Genomic DNA, 17,594 nt, shown 5'->3' with positions numbered 1-17,594 from the left:
ACTTCTTGCTTTTAATGGGGGGAAGTGAGTTTGCGTGGTAGGAATTTCTATTTCCATTTTTCATGGAATCATTAGAACACGGGTTGACCCATAGGGTACAGAACCAAAGAGGCCCACGGATACCATTTGAGGGGCCATGTAGGGACACCTTGCTATTATTCTGTTCCAGAGCTGGGATAGGAGATACTGGTGCCCAAAACATTTAACTCTTGTGCCTCCACCTGCCCCTGCATGATATCCCCCTCGCTCTACCACCTACTCACCATGACAGTGCCCTCTTATGCCCACCAACCCCATTCCCACTGCTCACCTGGGGGCCACTCCCAATCTTCCTTAGAGGAACCTTCAATAACATTTCTTCCCCCCCCCCCCCCCATAACCCCCTAGGTACCTGCCTATTCTAGTAGGAAATAAAGAGAAGCTGCAGAGCTGTGGCTCATTTTTACTTTCTACCCTATTACCCTATGAATATTTTCCACCAGAACTGATAATGTTCGATCCACCTGGATTGAGAGGATTATTGGTCTGAATGGCTCCCTAACTGGCCATATTGTCCTGTACTAAGTTCAATTCAGCAGAAACAAAGTTTGATTACAGCCTGTACAAAACTATGGCAGCATAAGGATTCCCCTGTACTAAGCACAATTCAGCAGGAACAGCCCCTAAGTTTGCTCATAGCCGGTACAGAGAGATACCATAAAACTATGGCAGCATAGGGATTCCCCTGTACTAAGCACAATTCAGCAGGAACAGCCCCCTAAGTTTGCTCATAGCCTGTACAGAGAGATACCATAATACTATGACAGCATAGGGATTCCCCTGTACTAAGCACAATTCAGCAGGAACAGCCCCCTAAGTTTGCTCATAGCCTGTACAGAGAGATACCATAAAACTATGGCAGCATAGGGATTCCCCTGTACTAAGCACAATTCAGCAGGAACAGCCCCCTAAGTTTGCTCATAGCCTGTACAGAGAGATACCATACAACTATGGCACATAGGGATTCCCCTGTACTAAGCACAATTCAGCAGGAACAGCCCCCTAAGTTTGCTCATAGCCTGTACAGAGAGATACCATAAAACTATGGCAGCATAGGGATTCCCCTGTACTAAGAAAAAGAAAACCATTTTTAAAAATGTGAATTATTTGATTAAAATGGAGCCTATGGGAGATGGCCTTCCCGTAATTTGGAACTTTCTGGATAATGGGTTTCCGGATAAGGGATCCCATACCTTTATTGACAGCTTTTTTTGTGATTATTCTTGTCATTTTGAAAAATCATTAGGATTTTCATGAATGTGAAATGACTAGTCGGGACTGTAAGTTTTACTAAACGTGCCCTATAGAATTCAGATAAATTCAAACCCTGCAAAAATTGCTGAGATTTGGACAAATCAAAAACGAAATCCTGAATCTGCAGCATCTCTACTGTAAGCGCAACAGTTTATATGATGCATAAATACATAGAGGTTACAAACGAAAACACCATTAAAATTTGAAACATATGCAATTATCCTATTTTTTCTGGGGGGGAGAGAGATAAAGAATTTTTCAGATTTAAAAAAACAAAGACTTTCAATAAAAATTTGGTCACTGAACTCATTACCCTTATCTACTGACCGCAAAATTGCAATTTTATTTACAGCTGTTTTTGTTTGTTGAGGATTTTCCTTCTTTTATCTAGATTTGCAATTTTACAACCAGCGCAATGGAAAAAAATTAAATTCCAATCATTTTATAGGCCAATTTTATTATTAATTATTTTATTTTAAGAGTTTTAGAAAGAGAACATAAAGGCCAATTGATTTTTTACAAGGATACGTTTTCCTTTTCTTTAACTAGGGATAGGCTGGTTTTGCTTAGTAGAGTTAAGAATATTCCCTGGGGTTAGGGTTCATATTTGGAGTTTTTTTTGGGGGGGGGGGGGACTCAATGCACTTACAACTGCAAAGCAAGAGAGAGAGAGAAAGAAATACAGGTAATGGACCCGTTATCCAGAATGCTCGGGACCAAGGGTATTCCGGATAAGGGGTCTTTCTGTAATTTGTAAATCTCCATACCTTAAGTCTACTAAAAAATCAATAAAACATTAATTAAACCCAATAGGATTGTTTTGCGTCCAATAAGGATTAATTATATCTTAGTTAGGATCAATTACAAGGTACATGTATGGGATCCCTTATCCAGAAACCCATTATCCAGAAAGCTCGAAATTACGGAAAGCCTGTGTCCCATAGACTCCATTTGAATCAAATAATTCAGATTTGTAAAACTGATTTTGTTTTTCTCTGTAATAATAAAACAGTACCTGTACTTGATCCCAACTAAGATATAATTACCCCTTATTGGGGCAGAACAGCCCTATTGGGTTTATTTAATGGTTAAATGATTCCCTTTTCTCTGTAATAATAAAACAGTACCTGTACTTGATCCCAACTAAGATATAATTACCCCTTATTGGGGCAGAACAGCCCTATTGGGTTTATTTAATGGTTAAATGATTCCCTTTTCTCTGTACTAATAAAACAGTACCTGTACTTGATCCCAACTAAGATATAATTACCCCTTATTGGGGCAGAACAGCCCTATTGGGTTTATTTAATGGTTAAATTATTCCCTTTTCTCTGTAATAATAAAACAGTACCTGTACTTGATCCCAACTAAGATATAATTACCCCTTATTGGGGGCAGAACAGCCCTATTGGGTTTATTTAATGGTTAAATGATTCCCTTTTCTCTGTAATAATAAAACAGTACCTGTACTTGATCCCAACTAAGATATAATTACCCCTTATTGTGGGCAGAACAGTCCTATTGGATAACGGGTCCTATACCTGTACTGTTTTATTAATACAGAGAAAAAGGAAATCAGTTTTAAAATTCTGTATTATTTGATGAAAATGGAGTCTATGGGACCATAATTCAGAGCTTTCTGGATAATGGGTTTCCGGATAAGGGATCCCATACCTGTAACTTGATACAGGGCTAAGCACAGACAACCTCTATACTGGGCCCTGACTGGATAATCACAGCACTATTTGGAATTTTGCTTTCTAAAATATAAATTACAGTTACATTAATATACAGCTGCCTTTGCTCACGTAAAATAAATGTATTTATAGTGTCAATTGTTTACTAATTATTATCCAACATCTAAAGGGCTCACTAGTCAAATGGAAATTTGTTCTCATGCTGCCTGGGCCCTCTAATAACAGAGAGACTGCTGGCTGTACTGGCTCTCTAATAATTTTCTGGATAACCGATCCCATACCTGTACAAAATGGCTTCTAATGATAACTTGCCAATCAGAATCCGTTAAAAAGCCACCACATTATCATGATTAAAATATATCAGCTGAGCAAAACCAACAGGAAAGCCACTAGTGATTTTGTCATGAATGGCCTATTTTTCAGTTATTTGTATATTTGGTTATTTGTAATATAATCGTTGGCTTTCCTGATATTTTTATAAAGAAAAATAGACCCAGATAATATCAGTAAATATTTCCATTTCTTTACTGTAGAAGAAATGGAAATAGCATCAAGCATTCTAAATAACATGCTACTTCATTTTAGAAGTGGGTGGTGCTGTGGAAGCCACTAGAGCTAAGGTAAAATAGCATAAAGTAGTCAAAACAACCTAAAGCTTCAATGTAGAAGTGGGTGATTCTGTGGGTGCCACTATAGCTATGGTAGAATAGCATCAAGCAATCTAAACAACTTGGGACGTCACTGTAGAAGTGGGTGATGCTGTGGGTGCCACTATAGCTATGGTAGAATAGCATCAAGCAATCTAAACAACTTGGGACGTCACTGTAGAAGTGGGTGATGCTGTGGGTGCCACTATAGCTATGGTAGAATAGCATCAAGCAATTTAAACAACTCGGGACGTCACTGTAGAAGTGGGTGATGCTGTGGGTGCCACTATAGCTATAGTAGAATAGCATCAAGCAATCTAAACAACTTGGGACTTCACTGTAGAAGTGGGTGATGCTATGGGTGCCACTATAGCTATGGTAGAATAGCATCAAGAAATTTAAACAACTCGGGACTTCACTGTAGAAGTGGGTGATGCTGTGGGTGCCACTATAGCTATGGTAGAATAGCATCAAGCAATCTAAACAACTTGGGACTTCACTGTAGAAGTGGGTGATGCTGTGGGTGCCACTATAGCTTTAGTAGAATAGCATCAAGCAATCTAAACAACTCGGGACGTCACTGTAGAAGTAAGTGGGTGATGCTGTGGGTGTATGTATATATAACTTAATTTATAAAGCGCCACAAGGATTCGCAGCGCTGTACAATCTTACAATATACACAATTACACACAGGTGCCAATTTAGCTATGGTAGAATAGCATCAAGCAATCTAAATAACTTGGGACTTCACTGTAGAAGTGGGTGCCATATTTAGCTATTGCAGAATAGCTTCACTCAATATCCTCCCATCAGATTAGCTGTAAAAGCAACATGGCTGTCTCAGATTACAACTTCACAATGATCAATAATACACTGTATAAAATTCTTCAGCTCCTGTTTGCAGTACGCGGATGGAAAAAAGGCCAACATTTATTTCCATAGAACAGAAAAAAAAACCCACAAATATAACCAATACTGGTGAATATTATTAATATGAAACTCTGTTGAACTTTAGGTGGGTGTTGTTTGAATGAATGTCTGTGCACATCTGCAAGTGTATGTGTCATCTGTACACCTTCATGTGAATGTGGGTGCATTTGTTCCCGTGTGAAGATAAAAGCAAAAAAATAAAACAAAAAAACCCACCAGATAATAGATTTTCCAATACACGGTAAAAACACTTTTTTCTTTTTAAGATGCTGATGTCTTTACTTCTCTCTAGTTCCGCTGGTAACCCATTCTCCCTCGGCACTGGAGCGGCCCCATTTATGTTGCAGTGTGTGTCTGACCTTCGGCACCCATGCAGGTAAATGTCAGGGGCAACATTTCAAACACAAATATCATGTTGCAAGACAGCGCTGCGTACATAAGTAGCGCTTTATAAATAAAGATATACATACATACATACATACAAGACCAGCAACTCAAGAACAAACAAACAGCCACAGGCGGCAAGAAGCGCCCCTTGTTATCCATCTATTGCAGTATTAATTGGCTTTACCTAACAAGTTCGTTTTTTTCTACATTCTGCCAGGCTGCTGAGCATGTCAGTGCACCAATAAACACCTATATTCCGTTTCAACCTAATATCTGTTAGTTAGCAAAGTAAAAAATGTTAAATGTATTTTACAAAAGCTATTTTTCCTTCTGACCTTGCAGAGTCATTGTGGGAAGAGATGAAATTATTTAGTCCCTGTTAACACATTCCATGCAATGATAAACAGGTGAGAGAACAGGCAGCACAGAACAAGTAGAGGAAATCAATAAGCAAAAATCACGATCCCACAGAAATAAGCCAAGAAATAAGTAGAAAATAACTTCACGTTGCTTAATAAAATCAATACATTATTAATAAAAACCAACATGAATTATTACTACACAGCAAACAGCAGCCCCCACACAGTGTAAAAACTGCAATAAGATGTAAAATGGTGGTAAAAATATTACATATATTCATGCGTCGTTTTAATAAGATATGTTAAGTTATACCCATTAATGAAATACTGGCATATTTTCATGATTAACACAAATAGATCTACTGTAAAAAATAACAATAAATATTACTCGAATTTTAATCATGTTTTGAATTTGAAAAGAAAGTTTCATTTTAAAAATGACATTTCAAAAATGTTTCATTCAAATTTGAAAAGAAAAATCATTTTTCAGTTTGGAAACACAATTTTTTCAACTTATTCTTAATAAGAAAATGAAATGATACTTCCCAAGATTCCTGCTGTGTTGCCACTCCCCAAACCACACCCAGTTGTGCCAAATTGTATAATAATAACTGAGCCCTCCTCCTGTAATATTCTGTATGGCTGTGTGGTTACCCTATCAGTAGCCTTGGAGTCTATCTCATTGGGATAGAACAACACCAAGTATTATTGTAGCTTCTCCACTTCCAATTTATTATAAAGATTCATTAAACATGAATTCACACACTTTCAAGGCTCATTGCTTCCCAGTTCAGGCACATCAAACAATTTTCTCAGGGAACGGTCACTTGTGAGTCTATAAATTCCCGTTTTTAAATCAAGGGTGCCGCAGATATTAATCAGCTTCACAGCCTACTGATCATGTATTAAAATTGAGATATATATTTGGGTGCTACCATGTTGCTTTCCAAACCTTAGCATTCTATGCTGACTGTTACAGGCTCCCTATACACAATATATGGCATATATGGCATATGCAGAGTATAGATGATGGTGCTTACCGATAAACTTATGGCCAAAGTAAAAATATAAACTTAAAGTGCTATGTCCACCACTTCCCCCCCAAGTAAAAGGACATGAAGCCTGAGCATGGATAACATGCATAATCCAACAGGAGAACACTGCTATATGAGTATTCCCCACTTCTACTATTAAAGGGAAGTCAATAGTAAAAAAAAAAACAATTAATAGGGTATATTTTGCCTTTAGAATTATTGGCCTACACAGAAAACTAAGCATCAGCTCAGTTGACAAGAACCAGCAATACCAATGAGGAAAAAACAAGAATAACAGAACTCTAAGGTAAAAATACCACTATGTAACCACTATGTATGACTGCTAATCAGCTTTATTTTCTCATGGATACAATTATAAAAACCAGTATGGTGGGGGGGGGGTCGTAACTATGTAAGTAAAAATGTTCACACCTTCTAATATTCACCACTGGAAATTAAAAATATCTCGGAACAACTGCCCAAATCAGATGAATCCATGCCCTGATCCCCCCAAATTCCATGCTGACTCAGCCTGACCCCTACTACAGCTAAGCTCCACCCACAAGTATGAACAGTAGTGAAACATGACTTTACCGCTCCCACCTCACTGCTCACTGCATACCCATATACAATCTGTAGGTAGGGTTGCCACCTTCTCTGGAAAAAAATTCCGGGCTTCCTATAGTTTTGCTGTTTTTTCCTATCAATAAATTAATATAATTTTAATAATAATATTGGCACCAAGCATCATTTTTACCAGCCAGGCCGGTAAAATACTGGCTAGGTGGCAACCCTATCTGTAGGCAACAAGCTCCCCAAATTCCTCTTAAAATAGGGATGCTTAGGAAAACTAACTAAAAGACTATGACTCTCTTCAGGTCTCTTGTGAGAGAGGTGGTAACTTAGTAGTGGCTGTATCAGACTGGCCTACCGGGATTCCACTGAAGCTCCAGGTAAGTCTTATATTTGTACCATGGCTTTTCCCCATTTCTATTTGACAGCAAAGATGAGAAATAGAGGGAATGATGGATACAATTATATATATATAAAAAGAGAGAGATCAGAAGGTTAGTGAATAAAGTGGGCCTCTGGTTAAGGTTTTCTGGTGGAACCCAAGTCCAACACTGATTGGTGGGGATACAGAAGAAACCTTGAGGCCAGCCCTAGAGACAATACAAGCCTTGGCACGGCTGAACTTCCTATGTAATCCAGAAAACCTTTCCATAGATACATAGCAAAATAATAATAAACCACTGGGCTTGTAAGAATGGATATCATTGAAGTTAATAGCTTTGATGGCAAAGGTTCAGAGACAAATCCCCAGGTGAGCCTTACATGGTACAATTTCCTAGTCATCCCTATCTCAGAAGCAATGACTTTAGTTTGAGAAGTACCAAGAGACTTTTGTAAACTTTCAGCATGGGCCCAGGTAAATGTTGCTCGGTTAAATGCACATATGAGCCCCCACTCCACGGTGGGGATTTCTATTGCAAAGAAATAAAGGCAATTCCAACCTGTCGATGATCACTGGATCAGAGGGGGTTTCATTCCTGTTCCCACAGCTTTTCTTGTCACAGCAGCGACTGGGGAGCAAAAGAGAGAGAAAGACAGGAGGGAATATTTTAGCATTATTCTGCAGACTCAGCTTTGCACAAACAGTAGGTGAATATTGCAAGAAAACAGCATGGCGGCATGGAAATAACTCCGGCCAACCTCCGAACCTGCACGAGTTGCTGTGTCAGATATAATAAAGGCAAAGGCGACGTTGTACTGTGGCTAATTACTTGCTGTAGCTTTAATCACTGCTGCCAGATAATTAGTATTTAGAACAGAGCAGGGAAACAGGAGAATGGCTCTGCATTTTACATCTGATTTTTTAGAACCAATTTTCTCATTTCCGCTGAGGGGCAGAACATCTGCCCCCCTAATTTAGGCAGAACTTTCTACTGCAAACCCCAGTTATAATTGTGCTTTATTGCAGGTTTCCTGTATGTGTGCCAAGAGTTACCATGAGTAAAGCATAAAGGGGAAACCTGGATATTAACATCATTCAGGGTTCATTTTCTCTGTATTAAGTAACTGTGGGAAATCACCCAGTGTAACACCCCAGTCACCCATACCATTAAACCCTTATTAAATATAATGACAATAAACAAAAGTTTACTACCACTAGTGATGATCAAAATTGCCCTGTTTGGCTTCAACAGAAAATTTTCCAAACCACATTCAAATTCATTGGAGCCAATAGGCAGTCTTTTCCCCCAGGTTTTTTTGGGGGGAATAAAAGAAAGCTTGAAGAAATTATAAAAATGCTGTTGGTGTTTTTCTGGTGAAAAAAAATCTGCATTTTTGCCCGCAAAACAAAGTGCATGGCAAAATTCTAGTGCAGGGTCTGGATAGTTATAATCCGGAAAACATAAGGTGCTATGTCATTGGCTCGGCCACTTTGCCAATAACAAATCGAGAATCCATAGCAAAGATGAATCCCTGACTGATTGCTATGGGTTACAACACTGGCGCAAATTCACCCAGTCTTAGCTAATGTGCCCTAGTCTGCAACTGTCTACAGCCTTAAGGTGGCCATACACATAAAGATCCACTCGCCTGGCGAATTATAACAATGGCAATGGGCGCAGTCGATTCAGGGACCACATAAACGAGCCGCTGCGGTCCCCGAATCGATTAAATCTTTTAACCTTCCCGATTGATATCTGCCCAATTTCAGGCCAGATATCGGTCGGGCAGGCCTGTTGTTTGTGCCCCTACACGGGCCGATAAGTTGCCAAATCAGTCTAAGGGGCCGATATGGGCAGCTACAATCAGCCCGTGTATGGGCACCTTTAGGCAGTGACATAACTAGTCTGCATCAGGCCCCTTTCAGAAAAATCTCTGAAGCGGCCTGGCACACAGGGACTCCTACCCAGCCCCCACATCTGTGTCCCTTGCATCCCCCACTTCCTGCCTGTATGTAGTAGAGAGGCTAGGGAAAGGGGGGGTTATTTGCAACTATAGAGAAAGCAGGTGACAACAATGCAGCCCTACATTAAGCACTGACTATGCTTTATTAAAGGCAAGTGGTGATTTCTTTTTCAGAATACCGGTATCCCATTGATTCATGTAAAGACTGCTTATTTAACCCTTTGCTTGCCAGGGGTTCTTTACGCTTTGGGAGCAGCGCTTCTCCTGTAGCATCACCTTAAACCTCCGGCAGGTCAGCATTTTGTCGTTGTCAGGCTGTCACTTCCCGTGCCGACAACATAGTAGCTACATGGTTGGCAGGCAAAGGGTTAATCAGAGGAGTTCATGCAGCATTAATATTGCTAAAATTGCTAAATTGCAGCCTACTCTATATATTATTGATAGGGGGTAGGACAGTGAGATATTGTATTACTGCTATGGAGGTATTTGCCTCATACATCATTTAACGTGCACCTAAAACCTAAACCTGACTGTGTACACCCTGCAACCCACAGCTGCATGGGTCAGTGACCTCCATTAGCAAATTTTTACCGGAAACACATTTGTTTCTCCCCTACAGAAACTCATTTCTCTCTCTGTTAATGCGGGAAACAGCACAGCATAATTACATTTAAGACAAATATCTGCTTATTCTGATAAGGAAACAGCAAGGCCTTTAACAAAAGTCAGGTATGGGCTAAAGGAGGCCATACACGGGCCGATTGTAGCTGCCGATATCGGTCCCTTAGACTGATTCGGCAGTTTATCGGCCCGTGTAGGGGCACTACCGACGGGCCTGCCCGACCGACATTTGGCCTGAAATCGGGCAGATATCGATCGGGCAGGTTAAAAATTTTAGTTGGATCGGGGGCCGCATCAGCTCGTTGATGCAGTCCCCAAACCGATTGCTTCAGGGCCAAACAACAGAATTAGCCTGAATTCACCCAATATCCCCCACCCGTAGGTGGGAGAAGATCCACTCGCTTGGCGCCCTCGCCAGGCGAGCGAATCTTTACGTGTATGGCCGCCTTAAGTTGTGGTCCAAGCCAATTTATGTCTTCCTTAAGAATCACACTGGTCTGGGGCCTTAGTTGAAAATGGTGGGCTGCCTTGTTGGATTTAATTACCCAAGTATTCCCTGATCCCACTGGGTAGGCGCAGTATGGTAGTATGGTGATTTGTGACAAGTTAACTATACTGTCCATATAGTTGCCCAGTTGGTGCATTAGGTACTTTGGTCTGGACCCAACTTGGTGGTGCTTTTCAAAAAAAATACCCTGACCCAGGCCACTTGACTAATATACTGTATATTATGCCCTACAATATTTTAACCTTTTCTTCTCCCTTAACAATTCCATTAGATAAAAACAATGCAGGGCACAAGGGGCAATGCTGGGCACAACAGCATCAACAGGCACACTTCTGCACAACCCCGAAGAAGAGGCAGTTAGGCAGTGCTCTGCCCTAGAGGGGCCCTTTCAATAGAATTAGAATGTAGGCAAGCATTTAGCACCCCAGAGAAATATAAATGAACCCTAAGGAGTGATCCAAGCCAATTGCCCTCTGTTGACCACAAACATGGCTGTTTCCTGGTGGCCAACTGCTCCCCCTGAATTAGCCCCCTTCTAGTCACCTTTTATTCCTAAGCAGCCAGTGAAGCCCTGGCCAGCCTTTTGGGCGCATCTGAATGCAAGGCGCTACCTGTACAAGACTGTTTTTAGTGCCCCATAAATTTGCTCCTTTTGTCACATAAATGCAGAAGTTTATTGCCCTGTAAGTGGTGACGGAAAGCCCTGCAGAAAGTTGTTTAGGGATTAAATCTTTAGAACAAGCCATTTGGAAGCAGAGCGGGCCGGCGCTATTTCACGTCTGGGGGAGAGAGGATTTTTTCTCAGGGACAGTGAGCTGTCTCTCTCAGCATATGGCAAATGGCCGCGCATAGCAATTAGGTAGGCTGATTAATGGCGAGCAGACTTTAATTTTATGCTTATAACCCAGACTCTATTTGCACTCCTGCTGCAAAATCAGCACATCCCATTATCATCATCTAATAGCAAAGGTGCTCCTTTGGCTGTAGCTCTTTGCAACCACCTTATTTATTCTCTTCATAGCAATTTTCTATATTTTGGGTAAAAGCACTAATCTTGCGCTTTCATTATTTAGTGTGGAGAAAAGGCAATCCATAATAATAATGATACTCTAGTAAAATCAATATTTAGCTACTTACAATAGATATATTTAAGAACCCGTTATGTTGGGAACAGCAGTATCGCACAAGGGTGCGATTATTATGAAAGCCTTTGTAGGTGTATTTTACTGGTCCAGCTAAAGCTGGCCATACACGTGGCGATCTGACGATGTTTCGTGCGACCATCGGTCGCACGAAACATCGTCAGATGTGCCACACACCATTCAGGGCTGAATCGGCAGGTAAGGAGGTAGAAACAATAGGATTTCTACCTCCTTCTGCCGATTCAGCTCTGAAGGGAGATTTTGATCAGGCGCCTTCTATGGCGCCCGATCAAAATTTTCCAACTGGTCCGATCGGCGAGCCGGCCGATATCAGCAGCTTCCTGCGATATCGGTCGACTCGCCGACATACCATACACGCACCAAATATCGTACGAAACGTATATCGTACGATATTATCCGTGCGTGTATGGCCACCTTAAGTTCAGTGGGTTAGGCCATGTCTAAGGTGGGGTAAAAAATTGGCAGAAATCCATACAGCATTATATTCATCTATTCATCTTATTCATCGTATGATCCCAGGGTTTTGGCACTTAGTACTTAAAAATGGCAATATATATTTTATATTTTTATAAAAATGCTTGATTTAGATGAAGCAGGGTTTTATATATGGGCTCTTTTGATATATTTTTATATAGAGACCTACATTGTTCAGGAGTATAGTTTTACTTTAATGGTGTTGTTAGTAATTGGACTGTAGGGTTGAAGTCTTTGTCAGGGTACCAACCCCCAACAAAGGAGGCAGGATGATGATTCTGGGGGGGAGTCATGATGTTAGGGTGGGCCCACAACATCAGGGGGTAGGCAAGCGATGATTAGGGTGCAGTTGTAACTGGGAGCATGCCTCCCAACATTTCAAAAATATAAAGAGGGACAAAAAGAAATGGGGTTTTGGGGTTTTGTTTTATATGTTTTTACAGTTTTCTTAATGAAGGTTAAATTGCCTTTTAAATGAACAGTAACATCAAGAAATTAAAGTGGGTTAAAGTAATTTAATAATGAATTACAAATATAATGTACTGTTGCCCCGCACTGGTACAGCTGGTGTGTTTGCTAGATAAATGCTACTATAGTTTATATAAATAAGCTGCTCTGCAACCACAGGGGCAGCCGTTCAAAGGAGAAAAGGCACAGGTTACAAAGCAGATAACTATGTAGAACATAATGGGTTATATATGGTTATAATGGGTTATATATGGTTATATAAAATATAGTTGGGTTTCAGAGGCAAACACGCCACATTACATTATATTGTAATTACTTTTATAATATTTCATTTTTTGGTGTTACTGTTCCTTTAAGCTGCAAGTCTCCGTTCCCCCAAGAGACCTGCTTATCTAATTAGTTACAATTATATCTAAGTGCAGCTGTTGACCTACTTATTTAATTAACTTTGAGAAACTTTGTATTTCTTTGGGGGTTCAGTGCAGGAGATCAAAGGGAAACGAGGGATTTTTCAATAAGAATCCCCGTGGATACCCGTGGATAAACTCACAATATATGAAGAGTTGTCGGGATTCAGATGGACGTCTGGACATGTGGGCCATGTACCCGGTTGGCCCCAGGTACCCCAGTCCGACTCTGGGCTGATCAATGTGAATCAGGGGCAGGATTGGGTGGATCAGGGATCTGGCCAGGAATGTGAATGTGGCCCCATGATTCCTGGCGTTAGTAAAAGGTAAGTGAGCTTACTACTGATGTGTGTTACAGCATTTGCATTCCCCATATAATCATACCCCCTAACTGTCCCGCTTTTCGCGGGACAGTCCCGGTCTTTACAGCGCGTCCCGCTGTCCCGGATTGTTCAATGAATGTCCCGCATTCAGAATGCAGAACATTCATTAAACTATCCAGGCCAGCAGGACGCACTGGCTACAGCGGAGCGCTCCGGCTCCTTCTTCTTGGGCTTCCGCTCCTTATTTGGCTCCTCATACGGCGGCGACAGGTCCTTTTATATGGTTGCGTCTGTGCGCACGTGTGACGTCACACGTACGCAGGGGCGCAACCTTATAAAAGGACCTGTCGCCGCCTTACGAGGAGCCGAGTAAGGAGCAGGAGCCCAAGAAGTCTATGGGGGCTGCTACGTATGAGGTACTCACTATGGGAGCAATTGGGGGGGTACTGTGTATGGGGGGCACTGTATGGGGGCACTGTGTATGGGGGGCACTGTGTAAGGGGGGGCTCTGTGTATGGGGGGGCTCTGTGTAAGGAGGGCTACTGTGTATGGGGGGAACTGTGTATGGGGGACACTGTGTAAGGAGGGCTACTGTGTATGGGGGGCACTGTATGGGGGCACTGTGTATGGGGGGGCTCTGTGTATGGGGGGGCTCTGTGTATGGGGGGCTCTGTGTAAGGAGGGCTACTGTGTATGGGGGGACACTGTGTAAGGAGGGCTACTGTGTATGGGGGGGGCACTGTGTATGGGGGGCTCTGTGTAAGGAGGGCTACTGTGTATGGGGGGAACTGTGTATGGGGGGACACTGTGTAAGGATGGCTACTGTGTATGGGGGGGCACTGTATATGGGGGGGAACTGTGTATGGGGGGACACTGTGTAAGGAGGGCTACTGTGTATGGGGGGGGGAACTGTGTATGGGGGGACACTGTGTAAGGAGGGCTACTGTGTATGGGGGGGAACTGTGTATGGGGGGACACTGTGTAAGGAGGGCTACTGTGTATGGGGGGGGAACTGTGTATGGGGGGACACTGTGTAAGGAGGGCTACTGTGTATGGGGGGGCACTTTGTATGGGGGGACACTGTATATGGGGGGGAACTGTGTATGGGGGGACACTGTGTAAGGAGGGCTACTGTGTATGGGGGGGCTCTGTGTATGGGGGGAACTGTGTATGGGGGGACACTGTGTAAGGAGGGGCACTGTGTATGGGGGGGAACTGTGTATGGGGGGACACTGTGTAAAGAGGGGCACTGTGTATGGGGGAGAACTGTGTATGGGGGGGCACTGTGTATGGGGGGCACTGTGTATGGGGGGGCACTGTGTATGGGGGGCACTGTGTATGGGGGGCACTGTGTATGGGGGGCACTGTGTATGGGGGGCACTGTGTAAGGAGGGGCACTGTGTATGGGGGCACTTTCTATGGGGGCATTGTGTATGGAGGGTACTTTCTATGGGGTGCTGTCTATTGGGCCATCGTGGGCACTATTTTAACTATTTTAAAAATGGGGTGTGGCAATTGGTGCGTGGCCTCAAAGTGGGCGTGGCCAAAAAAATTTGTATGGGGGGAACTTTCTATGGGGTGCTGTCTATTGGGCCATCGTGGGCACTATTTTAACTATTTTAAAAATGGGGTGTGGCAATTGGGGCGTGGCCTCAAAGTGGGCGTGGCCAAAAAAATTCTAAAAGAGGGACAAGTCTTTTTGTCCCTCTTTTCATTTTTCAAATGTTGGGAGGTATGATATAATAAAAAAGGTACAGGTATGGGATTCCTTATCCAGAAACCCGTTATCCAGAAAGTTCCGAATTATGGAAAGACCATCTCCCATAGACTCCATTATAAACAAATAATTCTAATTTTTAAAAATGATTTCCTTTTTCTCTGTAATAATAAAAGATATGGAGATCCGAATTACGGAAAGATCCCTTATCCGGAAAACCCCAGGTCCCAAGCATTCTGGATAACAGGTCCCATACCTGTAACACAAACTGAGCTGGGAAAGGAAAAGCAGCTCCAGTAGGATTTTCTGTTCCTCTCTAGGAACTGAAATAGTTATACTTATTTTTTTTCCTCCAATTAACTATTTATCTCTTGTAATTCCCTTGATCCATCTACTAAATAAACAGTATATTTCCCAAATATGCAGGCAACGAGGAGCGCAGTAATCTCTGGTATTAGCCACCTGACATTTTAAATACGCATTATCTCTCTCAAACATTCTCTCCAAATAACATAACTTGCCTGCAGCAGTGTCACCTCCTCCCCCTACTGCTGCCTGTACTGGCACTTATATTCCGTAACTGCTCAACTATGAAGAATCTAGGAGATATACAGGGAACTCATGTAACAATGTATCACTCATGTATTATAAGGGATAATGTACCCCCTACTGTAAATGATAAGGATATTACCAGTCACTGAGGGGTTCTGTGCCCATATAAAGGCACAAGGCTGCAGGCTGAGTTATACAGGGAACTCTGAGTATCACTCATGTATTATAAGGGATAATGTACCCCCTACTGTAAATGATAAGGATATTAGCAGTCACTGAGGGGTTCTGTGACCATATAAAGGCACAAGGCTGCAGGCTGAGTTATACAGGGAACTCTGAGTATCACTCATGTATTATAAGGGATAATGTACCCCCTTTTGTAAATGATAAGGATATTAGAAGTTACTGAGGGGTTCTGTGCCCATATAAAGGCACAAGGCTGCAGGCTGAGTTATACAGGGAACTCTGAGTATCACTTATGTATTATAAGGGATAATGTACCTCCTACTGTAAATGATAAGGATATTAGCAGTCACTGAGGGGTTCTGTGCCCATATAAAGGCACAAGGCTGCAGGCTGAGTTATACAGGGAACTCTGAGTATCACTCATGTATTATAAGGGATAATGTACCCCCTACTGTAAATGATAAGGATATTAGAAGTTACTGAGGGGTTCTGTGCCCATACAAAGGCACAAGGCTGCAGGCTGAGTTATACAGGGAACTCTGAGTATCACTCATGTATTATAAGAGATAATGTACCCCCTTTTGTAAATGATAAGGATATTAGCAGTCACTGAGGGGTTCTGTGCCCATATAAAGGCACAAGGCTGCAGGCTGAGTTATATAGGGAACTCTGAGTATCACTCATGTATTATAAGGGATAATGTACCCCCTACTGTAAATGATAAGGATATTATTATAAAGGCACAAGGCTGCAGGCTGAGTTATACAGGGAACTTTGACACAAGTGGAGCTGACATGTCTGATTTATTAGGATTGGTTTAACATGGCTGTGGGGCATTATAATATTAAAACTTACCTGCACATGATTTCGTGGGTGAGCAAAACTCTGCACATTTCGGGATTCTTGTCTTGTCCTTCATATACAATAGGCTGTGGGGAGAAAGAATAATAAAATAAGCTAGCGTGCTCCGAGGGCGCTAAAAATGTCAGCTCAGAAGAGTTTTTATTCTGTAGAGCTTTAATATACAGAACCTCTTACAAATATAGGGCTCTCAGGAGATTCATTCCCATCAAATAATTGTAGCACTTGGCAGTGTGTAATTGCAAATTAAACACGAAAGTTGGAATGGACCATTCAGCTTGCTGCGCAGGGACAGAGACTACATGGAAAATAGCATTGGCAGTTTTAAATTTACTGAAGCCTTTACCAACATGTCTGTAAATGTCCATCATGCCAGTTTAACCTTCCAATATTAATAAAACAGTTTCCCATAGACACAACAGCAGCAACAGATACACTTATAATAGGAACGGAAATCGGTAAGGGTATCCACACTCATAGTTACATTATGTTGAAATAGGAGATGCACTGTGTCTAGTGATAGGTTAGTCAGTCTCCTGCCACCACAGCTCTTGGCTACATGTCCACAATTTGCCAAAATGTTCAAGGATCTTGTTTGAAACCACACTCAGCAGCAGTCCTGCCCTACTTTATGGCTGAGATTCTAGCTATCTGTATAACAGAGCATTCTCTCACAGTGGCACAGATCCTATCTGATCCCTCCCATTGTAAGCAGCAGTCCTGCCCTGCTTTATGGCTGAGATTCTAGCTATCTGTATAACAGAGCATTCTGTCACAGTGGCACAGATCCTATCTGATCCCCATTGAAAGCAGTGGTGTATCAAAGAGCTCTCTGGATTTCTGGAGTAAGCCCAGGCCCTGCTAGGACTGTTCGGACTACATGCAAAATTGAGGCCCAGGCCTAGCCCGGTGGCTGAACCTTCACAGCCAAGGCTAAGATCTGCAAAAGCAGAGAAATGCAGCAGCAGCCCGTAGTCAAGGGGTAGAAGCCTGCAGAGGTGCCCCTCAGGGAAAGATCAATTCCCCTGGAGCCAGTGTTGGACTGGAA

General features: G+C 42.1%; 1 protein-coding gene across 4 annotated transcripts in view; it reads right to left on the bottom strand.

The window, feature by feature from the left end:
• Positions 1-17,594, bottom strand: part of ebf4 (EBF family member 4) — a 289,880-nt gene that overhangs the window by 247,624 nt on the left and 24,662 nt on the right. For all 4 annotated transcript variants that reach the window (XM_004912763.2, XM_002939608.3, XM_004912765.2 and 1 more), the window contains exons 5-6: positions 16,541-16,614; positions 7,862-7,930 (exon numbers count right to left, since the gene is read on the bottom strand). In XM_004912763.2, the coding sequence (XP_004912820.1) occupies positions 7,862-7,930; positions 16,541-16,614 (143 nt within the window). The remainder of the gene's footprint in view (positions 1-7,861; positions 7,931-16,540; positions 16,615-17,594) is intronic.

This window comes from Xenopus tropicalis, chromosome 3 (assembly GCF_000004195.4).
Source record: "Xenopus tropicalis strain Nigerian chromosome 3, UCB_Xtro_10.0, whole genome shotgun sequence".
Lineage (NCBI taxonomy): Eukaryota > Metazoa > Chordata > Amphibia > Anura > Pipidae > Xenopus > Xenopus tropicalis.
This window is presented reverse-complemented; position numbering and strand designations above follow the sequence as displayed.